The 14,565-nt window shown below is 52.9% G+C and overlaps 1 protein-coding gene across 1 annotated transcript; it reads left to right on the top strand.

The window, feature by feature from the left end:
• The first annotated feature begins 397 nt into the window (after positions 1-397).
• Positions 398-14,390, top strand: TULP1 (TUB like protein 1). The gene is made up of 15 exons (XM_052649160.1): positions 398-444; positions 543-594; positions 967-1,042; positions 1,301-1,477; positions 2,147-2,296; positions 3,291-3,392; positions 3,480-3,593; positions 3,923-4,041; positions 7,107-7,112; positions 7,205-7,375; positions 7,538-7,650; positions 8,645-8,756; positions 8,837-8,935; positions 11,257-11,428; positions 14,257-14,390. Exons 1-15 carry the CDS (start codon positions 398-400, stop codon positions 14,388-14,390), a joined length of 1,644 nt encoding a protein of 547 aa, XP_052505120.1.
• The last annotated feature ends 175 nt before the right edge of the window (positions 14,391-14,565 follow it).

A 14,565-nucleotide genomic window follows, 5' to 3' on the forward strand; every position in this document is an offset into this window, starting at 1 on the left:
AAATATCAGTAAATCTTGATTCTTTTTTTATGAAAAACGAAGATACATACAGGATCCGATCTCATGTTTTCTTCCCATGCCCCATTTACCACCACCACCTTACAAATCAGCATCTCTTAAGTCAAAGCTCAGGGCGTGGGGGTACCTCCTACAGGGCGCCAACCTTCAGGCCGCTGGGGATCTGAGATCTTGCAAGTTCAGCCTCTTCTCTTAGTGGGCCGGGCTGGGGCAAGCGGGAGGGTGCTCTGGGCAGGAGCCCCTCCCACAGTCCTGCCACCCTCTGGTGCCTGCAGGAGGTGGGGGTGAGGCTGAGCCTGGATTAGCTGGGGCCGGCGGCAGAGAAGCTTCCAGAGCTGCAGGGCGGCCAGAGAAGTGGGTGCAGCCAGGCGCAGGCACCATGCCGCTGCTGGACGACACCCTCCGAGAGGTGTGGGCCTCAGACAGGTCTGGAAAGCCCCCACCTCACCCTACCTGAAGCCTGGTGGGGGGCTCAGATGGAGGGTTTGGGGAGGGAGACAGGCTGATTCCTTTGCTACCCTCAGCGGACACGAGGAGGAAGGCCGGAGCCCTGAAGTCCAGCAGCGCACCAAGCAGGTAGGTCAACCGGCTTGGGGAGGAGACAGAGAGCCCCCCACGCAGCACAGGGGATCTGGGAGTGGGCCTGGTCCCCCTCAGCAGCCTCTGGGGGTCCTTACTTCCCTGAAAGTTTGGGCTTTATTTTGTTCTTGCAGGAAAGGGGTGTTTGGGGGGCATGGGATGTCGCGGGGGGGAATCTGGGCTTTGGGACATTGGAAGTGTCCATGAGACATCGGAGGGAGTCATCCATTGTGCCCCAGGAAGGGGCGCAGTTCCCCTCCCGATAATCCACGGTTATTTCTGGCGGCTCAAGGGATTAGAGGGTGATGGGCAGCCCTCAGAGCACCCCCCTTTCCATCCTCTCCCTCCTCTTGACCCCCCACTCCGCAGCGACAGAAGTTGAGGAAAAAGCCAGAAGCCCCAGAGGCCCCCTGCCCCACGGGATCCAAGCCCCGGAGACCTGGAGGTGGGCGGGGGATGGGGGGGCGAGTCCCGGGGCACCCCCAGGGTGAGGGTCCCGTGAGGGAGGGCCCGCAGGCGAGGGACGAAGCGGAGGGGGTGAGCTGAGGGATAGGAAGAGCGGAAGGATGAATGAAAGCCGGCAGAGCGGTGTCCAAAGTGAAACAGAGCCCCGGGGAGCCCCCGGAGTGAGGAGCCCGAGGGGGCGTGGGCACCTTCGCAGGAAGGCGTGGGGGTCCCTGCTGACCCGCGCATCTCGGCTCAGCCGGGCGGAAGGGGAAGCCGCGGGAGGAGCCCGCGCAGGGACCGGCTGAGGCCCGGGCAGCGCAGACAGTCTACACCAAGTTCCTCAGGGACCCCGAGGCCAAGAAGCGCGACCCCCGGGAGACCTTCTTGGTAGCCCGCGCCCCAGACGCCCCGGACGCCCCGGACGCGGAGGACGGTGAGCGAACCCCGAGGGAAGCGGGCGGCTGGAGACCAGCAGAGGAGCGGGCGACGGGAGAGGAGAGGTTGGACAGGAACAAAGAGGGAGAGTCGCAGACAGCTGGGGAGAACAGCGTCTGCATCCCTGGCCTTGGCTCTGAACTAGGAAACCCTTTATGCTCGTGTTCTTGTCCCCATTTTCCGGATAGGGAAACCGAGGCACAAAGGAGCGGTTAAGAGCTCTGCCTTAGACTACGGCTAGGGGTCAGCGGGAGCTCAGATGGGTCTGGCCGGGGGTTAGAAAGAGAGACAGACCAGGGTATGGAGAAGCAGAGTGGGAGAAGCAGGCACGGGTCTCATTAGAAGGGATGGCAAAGGGGAAACTGCAAGATGCCAGGAGGGTGTGTGACAGCCAGAGATAGAAGAAGGGCCTGCAGAGAAGCGCATTTTCCCAAAACAGGATTGCCAAGCCCCCACGTACCCCCGACTCCAGCTCTTGTGTGACTTGAAAACTGTGGAAGACTTTGGGGTCACCACATTCTTTGAGAATCTTCCTCCTGTTTCTGTTCCAGAGGGGAGCCTCCTACCCCTGGCTCCTTCACTGCCTCCCAGAAATCTGGAGAGACTGAGCCGCACAGAGATTAGAGGACCCACCCCAACCCCCATATTGATGAATTTCTACCTACAGGGGATGAGGAGGAGGAAGAGGATGACCTGGAAGATGAAGACGAAGAGGAGGAAAAGAAAGAGAGAGTCCGCCTGCCTCCCAAGAAGCCCCCCAAAGAGAAGGCTTCTACAGACACCAAGGAGAGGAAGACCAAGGCCCAGGGTCCAAAGGGTGGGTGTTGAGGGTCCAGAGGGGGCAAAAAGACACACAAAACTGGCCCCAGAGGGGCCTGGGGGCTCATGGATGTGCAGGGGTTGAGACATCAGAAAGCTACCAGGTGCCTGGACCCAAGTGTTCCATCCTTTGGTGATTTCTTCCCTCTGCATGCTGTGTGCTAAGTCACTTCAGTTGTGTCCTACTCTTTACAACCCCATGGACTCTAGCCTGCCAGGCTCCTCTGTCCATGGGATTCTCCAGCCAAGAATACTGGAGTGGGTTGCCATGTCCGCCTCCAGGGGATCTTCCCAACCCAGGGATCGAACCCATGTCTCTTGTGTCTCTGCACTGGCAGGCGGGTTCTTTACCACTAGCGCCACTTGGGAAACTTCTTCCCTCTAATGATCCTTAAATTATTATGTGCCCCCCCCCCGCCCCCGCCCCCCCCCCCGCCCCGCCCCATCATCATCACCATCCTCCCAGCCCCCTGCTCAGGGTGTGCTGAGCCAGGGAGGGCAGAGGATTTTCATGTTCTTGGTGAGTTTTTAGTTGTTGGTTTTTTTTTTTTAACTCAATATGAATTATATTTATAATTTTTACAAAAGTATCAAAGTGATTATAATAAAAATCAATCAGTGAGTAAATACTGTGATGGTTTCCTGGCTGGCACCTTGCCCTACGGGTACTGGGGTCTGGTGTAAATGTAGACACATAACTAGGACCTTGGGCCTCTCGAAGTGGGAGGACTGTCTGTAGCTCTGACCAGAGAAGGTTTGGAGGATTTCTGATGGAGATGGGGTGGGAGCTGGGATTCCGAGTTTCCTTAGAAGGCCTGGCATTCATTCATTCAATACTTGTTATACTCTTAGTGTTCATTCAGTTCTTTTTGGACTCAGGGTTAAAAACAAGACAAGCAGAGGAGCTTTGGGCCTCCCAGGGGACTGAAGGGACAATGAGTGAGGTGGAGGGTGTGACTCGTCTTTGTCTAACCCCCACCCTCCACTTCCAGGAGATCTGGGAAGCCCTGGCCGCCCACTGAAACCTCTGCGAGTTAAGAAAAAGGAGGCTCCAGCGGGGGAAGGGACCAAGATAAGAAAGATGAAGAAGAAAGGTGAGCCTATTCTCCAGAGGAGCAAGGGTCTCTGGGTGTGAGGCTGGCGGGGCTGGGGGTGTGACCTCTTCACTTCCACACCAGCAGGGTCCAGGGAAGCTGACAAGGACTGCTCTGTGAGCCCAGGCACGGAGAAGAAGACACCAGCAGCCATGTTTCTGGTTCCCGGGGAGTGCCCAGCGGAGAAAGCTCTGAAGAAGGGTGGGTGGTGAGCTTTGGTGAGCTCTGGTTCCAGGACATCCAGGGGCAGTCAGTTGTCAGTGTGGAGGGGCGGGTGAGGCCTAGATGGGGTAAGGCGGAGGTTCTCAAGTCGGAAGACTTGGGGGCACCTTGACGCCCACTTTAATAAGCCCTGTGGCCTCAAGACAGGGTCTTCGCCTTTCTGAGGTTATTGCTTTCCGATAATAGCGAACTGGAGTTGCTCCCCTGTGGCTGTGGGAGGGGTCCAGGTGAGGCGTGGGTGTCCCTTGTACACTGTGATGTGCCCTTGCCAGGGTAAGGGGTGAACAGACTTCCACCTCCACCCCCAGGCACTCCCAAAGGCTCCAAAGAGGAGAAGAAGGAGGAAGAGGAGGAGGACGATGAGGCGGCTGCTGTGATGACCAAGAACAGCAATCAGAAGGGCAAAGCCAAGGGAAAAGGCAAAAAGGTGGGAGCCCGGAAGGGAGAGGGTGAGGTCCCTGCTGGGACCAGTGGCAGGGTTTGGGGGACCTGGGCGTGGGGCCGTGGAGTCCCTTGGGGTTGGAATTCTTAGCTCCCTCTTTGGTGACAGGGTATGAGGACAAAGGGAACCAGGTTTGTAGGAACAGAAGAGGCAGTTGTGGGGTCACCAGGCTGGGACTGGCCACCCAGGGGCCTTATGCTGTCTGCCCTGAGCCCTCCCCACTGCAGCCTAACCATCAGACATAGCCGGAGGTGCTTACATGGCCCCGCCTGAAAGCACACACATTTTCTGTACCAGGAGGTGGAGTACAGTCAGACAGGCACAGGCATACACACCCCTGGGCACAGGGACTGTGACAGCCAGCTGACTGTGAGTTATTATAACAGTTCTACCCTGCTGCTCTGAGAGTGCTCAGAATGCTTCCTCCTCTCCCACCCAGGACCCTCAACCTTCCAGCAACCAAACTATCCAGCAACCAGAGGGTTAACACTGGCCCTCAAGGGCCTCCAGGACCCTCCTCTGAACCTACCATGTCCATTCTGATTGGGCAGTCTCCGGGGGCAGAACATGTTGTTAAATATATTGAATGCTGCCCCTCCTCACAAACAGGACTCAGGTACCAACATGCACAGGCTGGAATAAGGAAGAGAGAGGGGTCCAGCTGGAGAAAGTGATGAAAGCCTTTGAGAAACAGGCTTCCAGGAATGGAGAGATCACCCCGAGGGCAGGGCCTGGGGGGTGAGCGTGGGGTCTTAGCTTTGTGGGTTTATTCCTTTGTACAAGAGTGGTCAGGTCTCGAGAGACTGATTCACATGGGCCAAGATCACCAGATACTGATGTATAAACTGAAAGCCCAGTTTATTATCTTCCAGAAGGAATATGCAGGCATGCAGAGCCTTTAATATAGTAGGCCCTTGAAATTCACCATGTAGCAATGTTTAAATGAGTTCCGGCTTTCTCCATACCGCATTCCAAACATAGTCCTGAGTTTCCCAATATTCTTCTGCAGCAGCCTAGAGTGGAGAAGAGATGCCCACTCACCCGGAGGTTAAGGGCCTGCTTCCCAACACCAGCCTCACTTTACACCCAGTACAAACCTGCCTTCAGCAAAATGGGCAACCTCAGCCTACCAGGGCTTCTTGGGGGCTCCCAGAGAGCATTTACTCCTCAAATGCACATGCCTAGGTGGCAGTCCCTTCTCTCCCCTGCTGAGAAAGTTGGGGTTAGAATCTTGATTGCCCTTCATGTGAGGGACAGAACATACGAGCAAAGGGTACTAGCCTTTTAAGAACAGAAGGGGCAATAATCAGGCCACCCTAGGGCCTAATGCAGCCAAAGAGTTATTAAAAGTTTTCAATGAGCAAAATGAGCTTATTTATTCATTTGTTGTATTGCTATGTAACAAACCACCCCAAAACTTAAAACAACAATTCATCCTCTTAATTTCTGTGAGTCAGAAATCTAGGAACAGACTCACGGACTTAGAGAATGAACTTATGGTGGCCAGGGAGGAAGGATAAGGAGAAGGGATAGTTAGGGAGTTTGGGATGGATATGTACACACTGCTGTATTTAAAATGGATAAGCAACAAGGACCTGCTGTAGAGCACAGGGAACTCTGCTCAGTGTTATGTGGCAGCGTGGATGGGAGGGGAGTCTAGGGGAAAATGGATTCAGCTATATGTATAGCTGAGTCCCTTCACTGTCCACCTGAAACTATCACAATATTGTTAATCGGCTATACCCCAATACAAAATAAAAAGTTTAATAAGAAAAGAAATCTAGGACTAGTTTAGCGAGAGTAGTTCTGGCTCAGGGTGTCCCATGAATTTGCAGTCGAGATGTCAACTGGGGCTGCACTCATTCTCAAACCTTGACTGGAAATGGAGGAGCTACTTCTAAATTGGCTTACTATCATGATGGTTGGCTGAAGGCCTCTCCAGAGGCTCCTTGAGTGTCCTTGTGATGTGGTAGCCAACTTGCCTCAGTTCAAGAATGGCCCAAGAGGCAGAGCAAGGCAGAAGCTGTAATATCTTTTATGACCTAACTTTCAAAGCGACCGCCCATCACTTCAGCCTTATTCCATTGATCACAGAGACCAATGTGGGAGGGACCTACACAAGAGTACAAATACCATCTTGGAGACTGGCTGCTACATTCAGTGGGTATTTACTGTCTGCTAAACTAACAGGCGGCACTAGTGGTAAAGAACCCACCTGCCAATGCAGGAGACGGGAGACAAGGGTTCAATCCCTGGGTCAGGGAAATCCCCTGGAGGCGGGAGCAGAAACCCACTCTAGTAGTCTTGCCTGGAGAATCCCATGGACAGAAGCCTGGTGGGCTATGGTCCACAGGGTCACAAAAAGTCAGAAGAACTGAAGTGACTTAGCACACCTGCATGCGCATAGTAACAATAGTAGCTAACACTTCTGTAACACCATGTGCCTAGAAGGCAGAAATCCAAACCTTCAGCCTCACCTCAGTTTACTCCTTAAGAGCATCCATGTATGGAAGGTCTTTCGACAGGCTATGCATCTAACAGAAGACGGGGCAGCATTCAGCATCCAGCTTCACCTCTTACTAACTATGTGAATTTGGGCAAGTTATTAAGCCTTTCTGAGCCTCAGCTTCTTCACCTGTATAAAGAGACCAACCACCTCAGTAGTTATAGATAAGAAGAATGATAATATTCCAAAGAAGAATACTTGGAAAGTGCATAGAATAATTCCTGGCACATCGGTAGACTTTCTATAAGTGTCTGTTAAATATATAAACTAAGGTCTGTCCCAGGTATCCACCCTCATCCTGCATACTTCTCAGATGAAACGAACTGAGTCACAGCGTTGTTAAAAATTAACAAACATCATAGACAGTTAGTGGTGGAACCAGGATTTGAACCCAAGCTGTCTGACTCCAGAGCCTTGGCTCTTAACCACAAGCTAAACAGAATCTTAATAAAGCACCAAGCTCCCCACAGCCTGGCAAGCTTCGGGGGAGGCTGAGGGGCCTGGGGCGAGCACTGGAGCAGCCTCTGTTCTCTCCCCCAAGCAGAAAGCGGTGAGTTGCCCTGCCTGCCTCCCGGGTCCGGACCTGCCGAGGGCTGGGGGAGATGGTGCTCTGGGGCTGACGCACCGTCTGCCCCGACTCAGAAGGAGGACAGGGCCCCATCCCCACCCGTGGAAGTGGATGAACCCCAGGAGTTCGTGCTTCGGCCTGCCCCCCAGGGCCGGACGGTCCGCTGCCGGCTGACCCGGGACAAGAAGGGCATGGACCGGGGCCTGTATCCCTCCTACTTCCTGCACCTGGACACCGAGAAGAAGGTGGGTTGGAGGAGGGAGGGAGAAGGGAGAGGGGAGGGACCCGGACCGAGGCGAGAGCCCGAATGGGAGTGGGGGCTGGGGGGCAAACGGGCCGTCTCCTCCCCGCACTGCCCTCCCGCTTGCCTCTGTCTTCCCGCGCATCTCCGCTGCCCCTCTCTCCAGGTGTTTCTCTTGGCCGGCAGGAAGCGGAAACGCAGCAAGACCGCCAACTACCTCGTCTCCAGTGACCCCACCAATCTGTCCCGAGGAGGGGAGAATTTCATTGGGAAGCTGAGGTGGGGCTGCGAAGCTCGGGGGCCAGTCACCTCTGCCCCGCTGTGCAGAGTGCCCCCACCTCAGACACTCTGGAATTGTCCCCCGGCCCTGGGCTTGTCTATACACGTGGACACTTGTCCGCTTTGATGCATGTAGATCACTTGGGGATCTTCTTCAAATGGTTCAGTGAGTTCTCTGGTGGTCTAGAGGATAAGATTCTGGACTTTCACTGTGGTGGCCTGGATTCAGTCCCTGGTCTGGGAAACTGAGATCTTGCAAGCCCCAGGGTGAGGCAAAAAAAAAGGGTTCAGAGGGTCTGGGCTGGGAGTGAGCTTCTGCATTTCTAAGACGCACTGGGGTGATGCCCATGCTGCTGGTCCAGGGACCTCACTTGGAGTAGGGCATAAAGTCCATGAAAGGGGGATTATGCCTGTCTTGTTCATGGTTGAATTCCTAGCACCTGGCACATAGTAGCTATTCAATAAACAGGTACTAACTGATCAAACGAAATAGTCAGCACCTACCCTGTGTTATGTCTCCCCATATAGCTCATCCAGTCCTCACCACAAATCTGAGAGATGAGGAGAAAGTGAGTCCCCAAGTCAGGCTTTATTTCTTTTCTTTATGTCTTTACCAAACACATATGTAAGGCCTACCTGTGTGTCAGAGGTATTTCTAGGTAACTTGCAAATATTAATCCATTCAATAATCTTATCAAACAAATTGATAGCAAATACTATTACCACGCCCATTTTACAGATGGGGAAGTCGAGGCTAAGAGTTTAAGTCACTTGCCTGGGGTCATACAGCTAGTAAGAGCTGAGGTTTGAAAGCTGCCCAGTCTCCCTGTAGATCCATGTTTTTTAAAAGACTTCATGCAGAAAACCAGGGGCAGGGTCCTAAGACACACCCATGCTTAAGGCAGAAAGCTCTTAAGCTTGGCTGTGAGGAGGGGTCTGGAAGAAGGGGTGTGGAACCCCCTCAGCCCCGCCCCCAGCTCCACCCTGCTCGCAGGTCCAACCTCCTGGGGAACCGCTTTACTGTCTTTGACAATGGGCAGAACCCGCACCGCGGCGGCAGCACGGACGTGGGGAGCCTTCGGCAGGAGCTGGCAGCCGTGATCTATGTGAGAGCGCCCTCTGTCCCCTGTGCCCTGCGGTAGGCCCCTTCCCTTGCCGAGTGGTCTAATGTGCATCTCCTTCCCAGGAAACAAATGTGCTGGGCTTCCGAGGTCCCCGGCGCATGACAGTCATCATTCCTGGCATGAATTCCGACAACGAAAGGGTGCCCATTCGGCCTCGCAACGTGAGCCCCGCACCTCCCTGACACGCCTTTCCCTGTGGGTCTTGCTCCCTAGTTACCGGCTTGTAACCCACTTCCGGGAACCCCTGTGGGGTGGGGAGGGGGTGTCCCGCCTACCCCATACCCAAACCGGAGCACACCCATCGCCCTGTCACAGATTCATTCTGGCAACTTGATAGGTTCAGTTTGGAGGGTTTTCATTGAACTCACTGAAACGAGCACAATAGGGTTGGTTAGCTGTGTTTGTGTGTTTGTGTGTTTGTTTTAGTGTACATCAAAATCAATCATTCATATATCATTCAACACACATACATTGAGTACCAAGTATTAGTCTAGGCAACTGCAGACATCAGTCAACAAAACGAATATCTACTCTCATGAACCTGGCATTCTAGTGGAGGGAGACAGACGGTAGACAGAGACTGTGATAAGTAAGTAAATTGTGTAGTGTGTTAGAAAGTGGTATTTACTGTAGAGGGGAAAAGAAAAAGTTGAACAGGGAAAGGAGATGAGATGTGTGTCTAGGTTTTGATTTAAATTCAGTGGTCAGAGTGGGTCTCACTGAGCAGATGAAATTTGAAGGAGGTGAGGAGCAACCCTGCAGATATCTGGGAAAAGATCATGCAGGCAGGGAGAAGAGCCAGTGCAAAGGCCCTGAGGCAGGAGAGTGCCTGCTGGGTTTGAGGAGCAGCAAGGTGGCCAGGGTGGCTGGAGGAAGATGAGGTCAGAGAGGTGAGAGTGAGGGGCAGGTGAGCCTGTGTAGCTGGTTTTTACTCAGAGAAACAGGAACAGCAGGGCTTTGAGCAAAGGAGTGATATGATTTGACATATTTTTAAAAGCAAAGGTTGTTTTTGTGTGTGTGTGAGAGAGGTGTAGGGCAAGATGGAGGGCTTGCCCCCAGAGAGAGGGGGCCTCCTTCAGTGTGTCAGACCCACGCTTTGCCCCTCAGCACCGCAAGCTGAGTGAGCCCGGGATTTCAGAGACGGTTGACTGGCCTGTCTCATACTCACAGTGATGTCACTTTACTCATTTACAATGAAAAAGAATACTCCCGTCAGCTGATCACACATCCTTCCTTGCTGGAAAGCCACACTGGAATAGTCAGAGACCTGGCCAACCCATGGGGCACAAGCCCTGGGTGGCTCCACACCTGCTCCTCCCATCCTGGAATAGACACACAGATCCTCCAAAGGCGGTGCCTCCCACGTGTGCTTGGGCTTAGTAAGAACTGACACCCAGAGCTGCTCTGAATCTCTCTTCATCATCAGTTCATTCATTCTACAATCATCTATTAAGGCCAGGTATTAAGGATGTAAAATCAATACAAGAGGTACCATCAAAACAGTATCTGATATTTATTGAACATTTACTCTGTGCGAGGAACTGCTCAAAACAACAGTTCATGCACTATTAATCGTTTAATCTTCACAACACCCTGTTATGAGGGAAACTAAGGCACAGAGTTCAGTTCAGTTCACTTCAGTCACTCAGGCATGTCCGACTCTTTGCGACCCCATGGACTGCAGCACGCCAGGCCTCCCTGTCCATCACCAGCTCCCAGAACTTGCTCAAACTCATGTCCATTGAGTCAGTGACATCATCCCACCATCTCATCCCCTGTCATCTGTAAGGCACAGAGCCATTAGTCAAATACTGCGCCTGCTGTTAGGGTATCTAATTCCGTCCATAACAGTGCAGTGGGAGAAATCATAAGAGTGAGGTGTTATGGAAATTCAGAGCTAAGACATTTAAATCACACCTGGGGTCAGGAAGGCTTCTTGGAGGACACAATCTTGAGAGGACTCATTCTAAGCCATGAACATGAACAGGGGACAAAGAAACCAAGAAAAGAAATACATGTCTCATACAGACCCTGCTCCTTCCTTCCAGAAACTCTTCCAGGACATTTTAACTACTCTTTACCTGTACATCTCTCGAAGCTCAACTCTGAGCTCCTTGTAAATCCTAGAATATCTGGTTCATCCTTGTGATGGATGCCAGCGTGTGGCCTAAGACCCCTTGGACCAATGGCACAGAGCCCCTCCTGTGTGGCAGATACTGCTTTTCACTTTCCAACCTTCCACTTTGGCAACCCACAACCAAGCCCATTCTCCCCAGACGTACACCCTGGCCAGGTGGATGCCACAGATACCGTGGGCGTACTCAAAGAAACCCTGGCCACCATGGCTATTGACACCCAGGCTGCACACACATACAAGGGCACCACAGGTCCCCAGCCACCGCCCCACCCCATCAGTCCCAAGATATCTCCAGCCAGCTCTCACTATCCTGCCCCTAATACTGCCCCACCCCTCACACCCCAGGCCAGCGACGGGCTGCTGGTGCGCTGGCAGAACAAGACACTGGAGAGCCTCATCGAGCTGCACAATAAGCCCCCCATCTGGAATGAAGACAGTGGCTCCTACACCCTCAACTTCCAAGGCCGAGTCACCCAGGCCTCGGTCAAGAACTTCCAGATTGTCCACGCTGACGACCGTGAGTATCTGAGGACACAAGCCAGGCTGTTCCCCACCACCTCCAAGACCTCAGCCCTCACTCAGGTCTTTCCCTCCCCTCTCCCCCTGCCATCTCCCTCTCTCTCTCACACACACACACACATGCGCGTGCTGGAGTGGAGCTGGCCTTTATCCCTGGAGCCAGAACATTCAGGAAGGTCACTCTCTCCTGTGGGGCACTCACATTGTACCCCCCAAAGAGCCTCAGATATTCCAAGCAGCTGTCTTCGGGTGCATTGTTTTCAGGCCCTCGTTCTAGCACTGACCAGAGCCTGGGCAGATGCTGGGCTGTTCTGGGTAAGACTGTGTTGAAGGGACAGTTACGCTGCTAGCGTTTAAATACCACTGAAAGGGAGTTCCCAGGCGGTCCAGTGGTTAGGACTTGGTACTTTCACTGCCATGGCCTTGTCAGGGAAATAAGATACTGCAGTTCAGTTCAGTTCAGTTCAGTCGCTCAGTCGTGTCCAACTCTTTGCGACCCCATGAATCGCAGCACGCCTGGCCTCCCTGTCTATCAGCAATGCCCGGAGTTCACCCAAATTCATGTGCATCAAGTCAGTGATGCCATCCAGCCATCTCATCCTCTGTCGTCCCCTTCTCCTGCCCCCAATCCCTCCCAGCATCAGGGTCTTTTCCAATGAGTCAGCTCTTCGCATGAGGTGGCCAAAGTATTGGAGTTTCAGCCTCAGCATCAGTCCTTTCAACGAACACCCAGGACTGGTCTCCTTTAGGATGGACTGGTTGGATCTCCTTGCAGTCCAAGGGACTCTCAAGAGTCTTCTCCAACACCACAGTTCAAAAGCATCAATTCTTTGGCATTCAGCTTTCTTCACAGTCCAACTCTCACATCCATACATGAACACTGGAAAAAGCATAGCCTTGACTAGAGGGACCTTTGTTGGCAAAGTAATATCTCTGCTTTTTAATATGCTGTCTAGGTTGGTCATAACTTTCCTTTCAAGGAGTAAGCATCTTTGAATTTCATGGCTGCAGTCACCATCTTCAGGGATTTTGGAGCCCCCAAAAATCAAGTCTGACACTGTTTCCACCGTTTCCCCCTCTATTTCCCATGAAGTGATGGGACTAGATGCCATGATCTTAGTTTTCTGAAAGTTGAGCTTTAAGCCAACTTTTTCACTCTCCTCTTTCACTTTCATCAAGAGGCTTTTGAGTTCCTCTTCACTTTCTGCCATAAGGGTGGTGTCATCTGCATATCTGAGATTATTGATATTTCTCCCAGCAATCTTGAAGCTTGTGGTTCTTCCAGCCCAGCGTTTCTCATGATGTACTCTGCATATAAGTTACTGAAAGTGGAGCCTAAAAGCCACGAGGCTCTGCCAAAAGTAAAAGTTAAAAAAAAAAACAAAACTTATGGGCACTTTCCTGGTGGTCCTGTGGCTAAGACTCCATGCTCCCAGTGCAGGGGGCCCAGGTTCAACCCCTGGTCAGGGTACTCAGTCCCACATGCAGCCACTAAGACTCAGCACAGCCAAATCAATAAAAATAAATATGAAAAAAAAAAAAAAAAAAACAAACCCATAACTTATAGCCCAGCCCCTATGTGGCCAGAGAGGATGCTGAGGCTCAGAGAGGGCAGTCCCTTACCCAAGTCTCTCAGCAACTGCAGGCACTTACCCTGGCCCTCAAATTTTATTTCACAAATACACAGTGCTTTCTGTGGACCAGACACTGTTCTCAGGACTTCACAGATACTGATTCATTAAATCTTCTCAACAACCCTGTGAGGAAGCTATTATTCTTATCCCTATTGGAAGGACAGAGGAGACTGGCGTGCTGCAGTCCATGGAGTCACAAAGTATCAGACACGAATTAGCGACTGAACAGCATTTGGCAGATGAGAAAACCGAGGTGCAGAGAGGCTGAGTAACTTACAGCTTGTGAAGGCAGAGCTGGGGTCAGAACCCAGGTAGTCTGTCTCCAGTGCCCCACTCCTAACCCCATCAAGATGATTGTCTTTCAGGAGTAGGAAGTATAAGTCGAGCATTTCTATTCTCTTTCCAGTGAGGTCAAAGGCCTGCTATCGTAGAATTAGGGAAAAAAGATATACTCAGGCACAAATAAAAACATCCCGTTACAAGCCTGGAGGAGAGGTCCCCACTAGGTTGAAGGGATTTGGATACAGAGTGGTATCTCCTAGGGATTTTCCAGGTTCCCAGGATTGGCTAACATTGAATGAGCTCCCTACCCCCACTCCGTCCTAGGGAGGTGCCCCCAGTGTCATCTATCCTGAGGTCTTAAAAACCCATCTCCAGATCACATTTCTGGTGGAGCCTGGTCTGCCTGGGTTGGGGGTATTTTTAGCAACATCCTGTCCCATGGATGCTGGGGCAAGTGTTGGGATTGGGGCTGGGAACCTGGGCCAGATATGAGGTAGAGGCTGAGTAGGGGCACTGGTTGAGGCCATGAGGCTGGTGGTCTCAGGACCTGGGGTCTGGGATGGAGAAGAATGGGGTAAAATCAGCAGAAGTTGGAAAGGAAGGATTCTAGGCATAAGCAAGTTTGACTGGTTACTACAATGCGGGCAGGTCATCTGCCTAGCCCTGGGCAGTAGAAGGTAAGGCAGGGTCCTTGCCCTCAGGGGCTTACAGTGGCGGGTACAGCGGCAGGCAGGCTTATTGGGTGAGATAAGAGGGTGCATGGATGGAGGGTGAATAACTGAGATGGTGGCTAAGGACTGGGGTCCCAGTGCAAGGGTGGGGGCCCTTCCCTCAATGATGAGGGCTTCGTCTGCCAGGACAGAGAGCCCACGAGGTCTCAGGCCGCCCCCACCCGTATCTGTGTCCATAGCCGACTACATCGTGCTGCAGTTCGGCCGCGTGGCCGAGGACGCCTTCACCCTAGACTACCGGTATCCGCTGTGCGCCCTGCAGGCGTTCGCCATCGCCCTCTCCAGTTTCGACGGGAAGCTGGCTTGCGAGTGATCCTAGTGATCTCCCCCAGCGCCCGCCCGCCAGGGCTGGGAAAAGGATTCACGCTGGAGGCTTGCACAGTCCCTTCACCAGAGCCTCTCGATGAAGACTTCTCCCTTGTCGGGGGGCTGACCCCTCACCGTCTCCGGGTGACCTTCATTCACTGCCCAGCCTGGCACGGTGCGGG

Source organism: Budorcas taxicolor, chromosome 11 (genome assembly GCF_023091745.1).
Source record: "Budorcas taxicolor isolate Tak-1 chromosome 11, Takin1.1, whole genome shotgun sequence".
NCBI lineage: Eukaryota > Metazoa > Chordata > Mammalia > Artiodactyla > Bovidae > Budorcas > Budorcas taxicolor.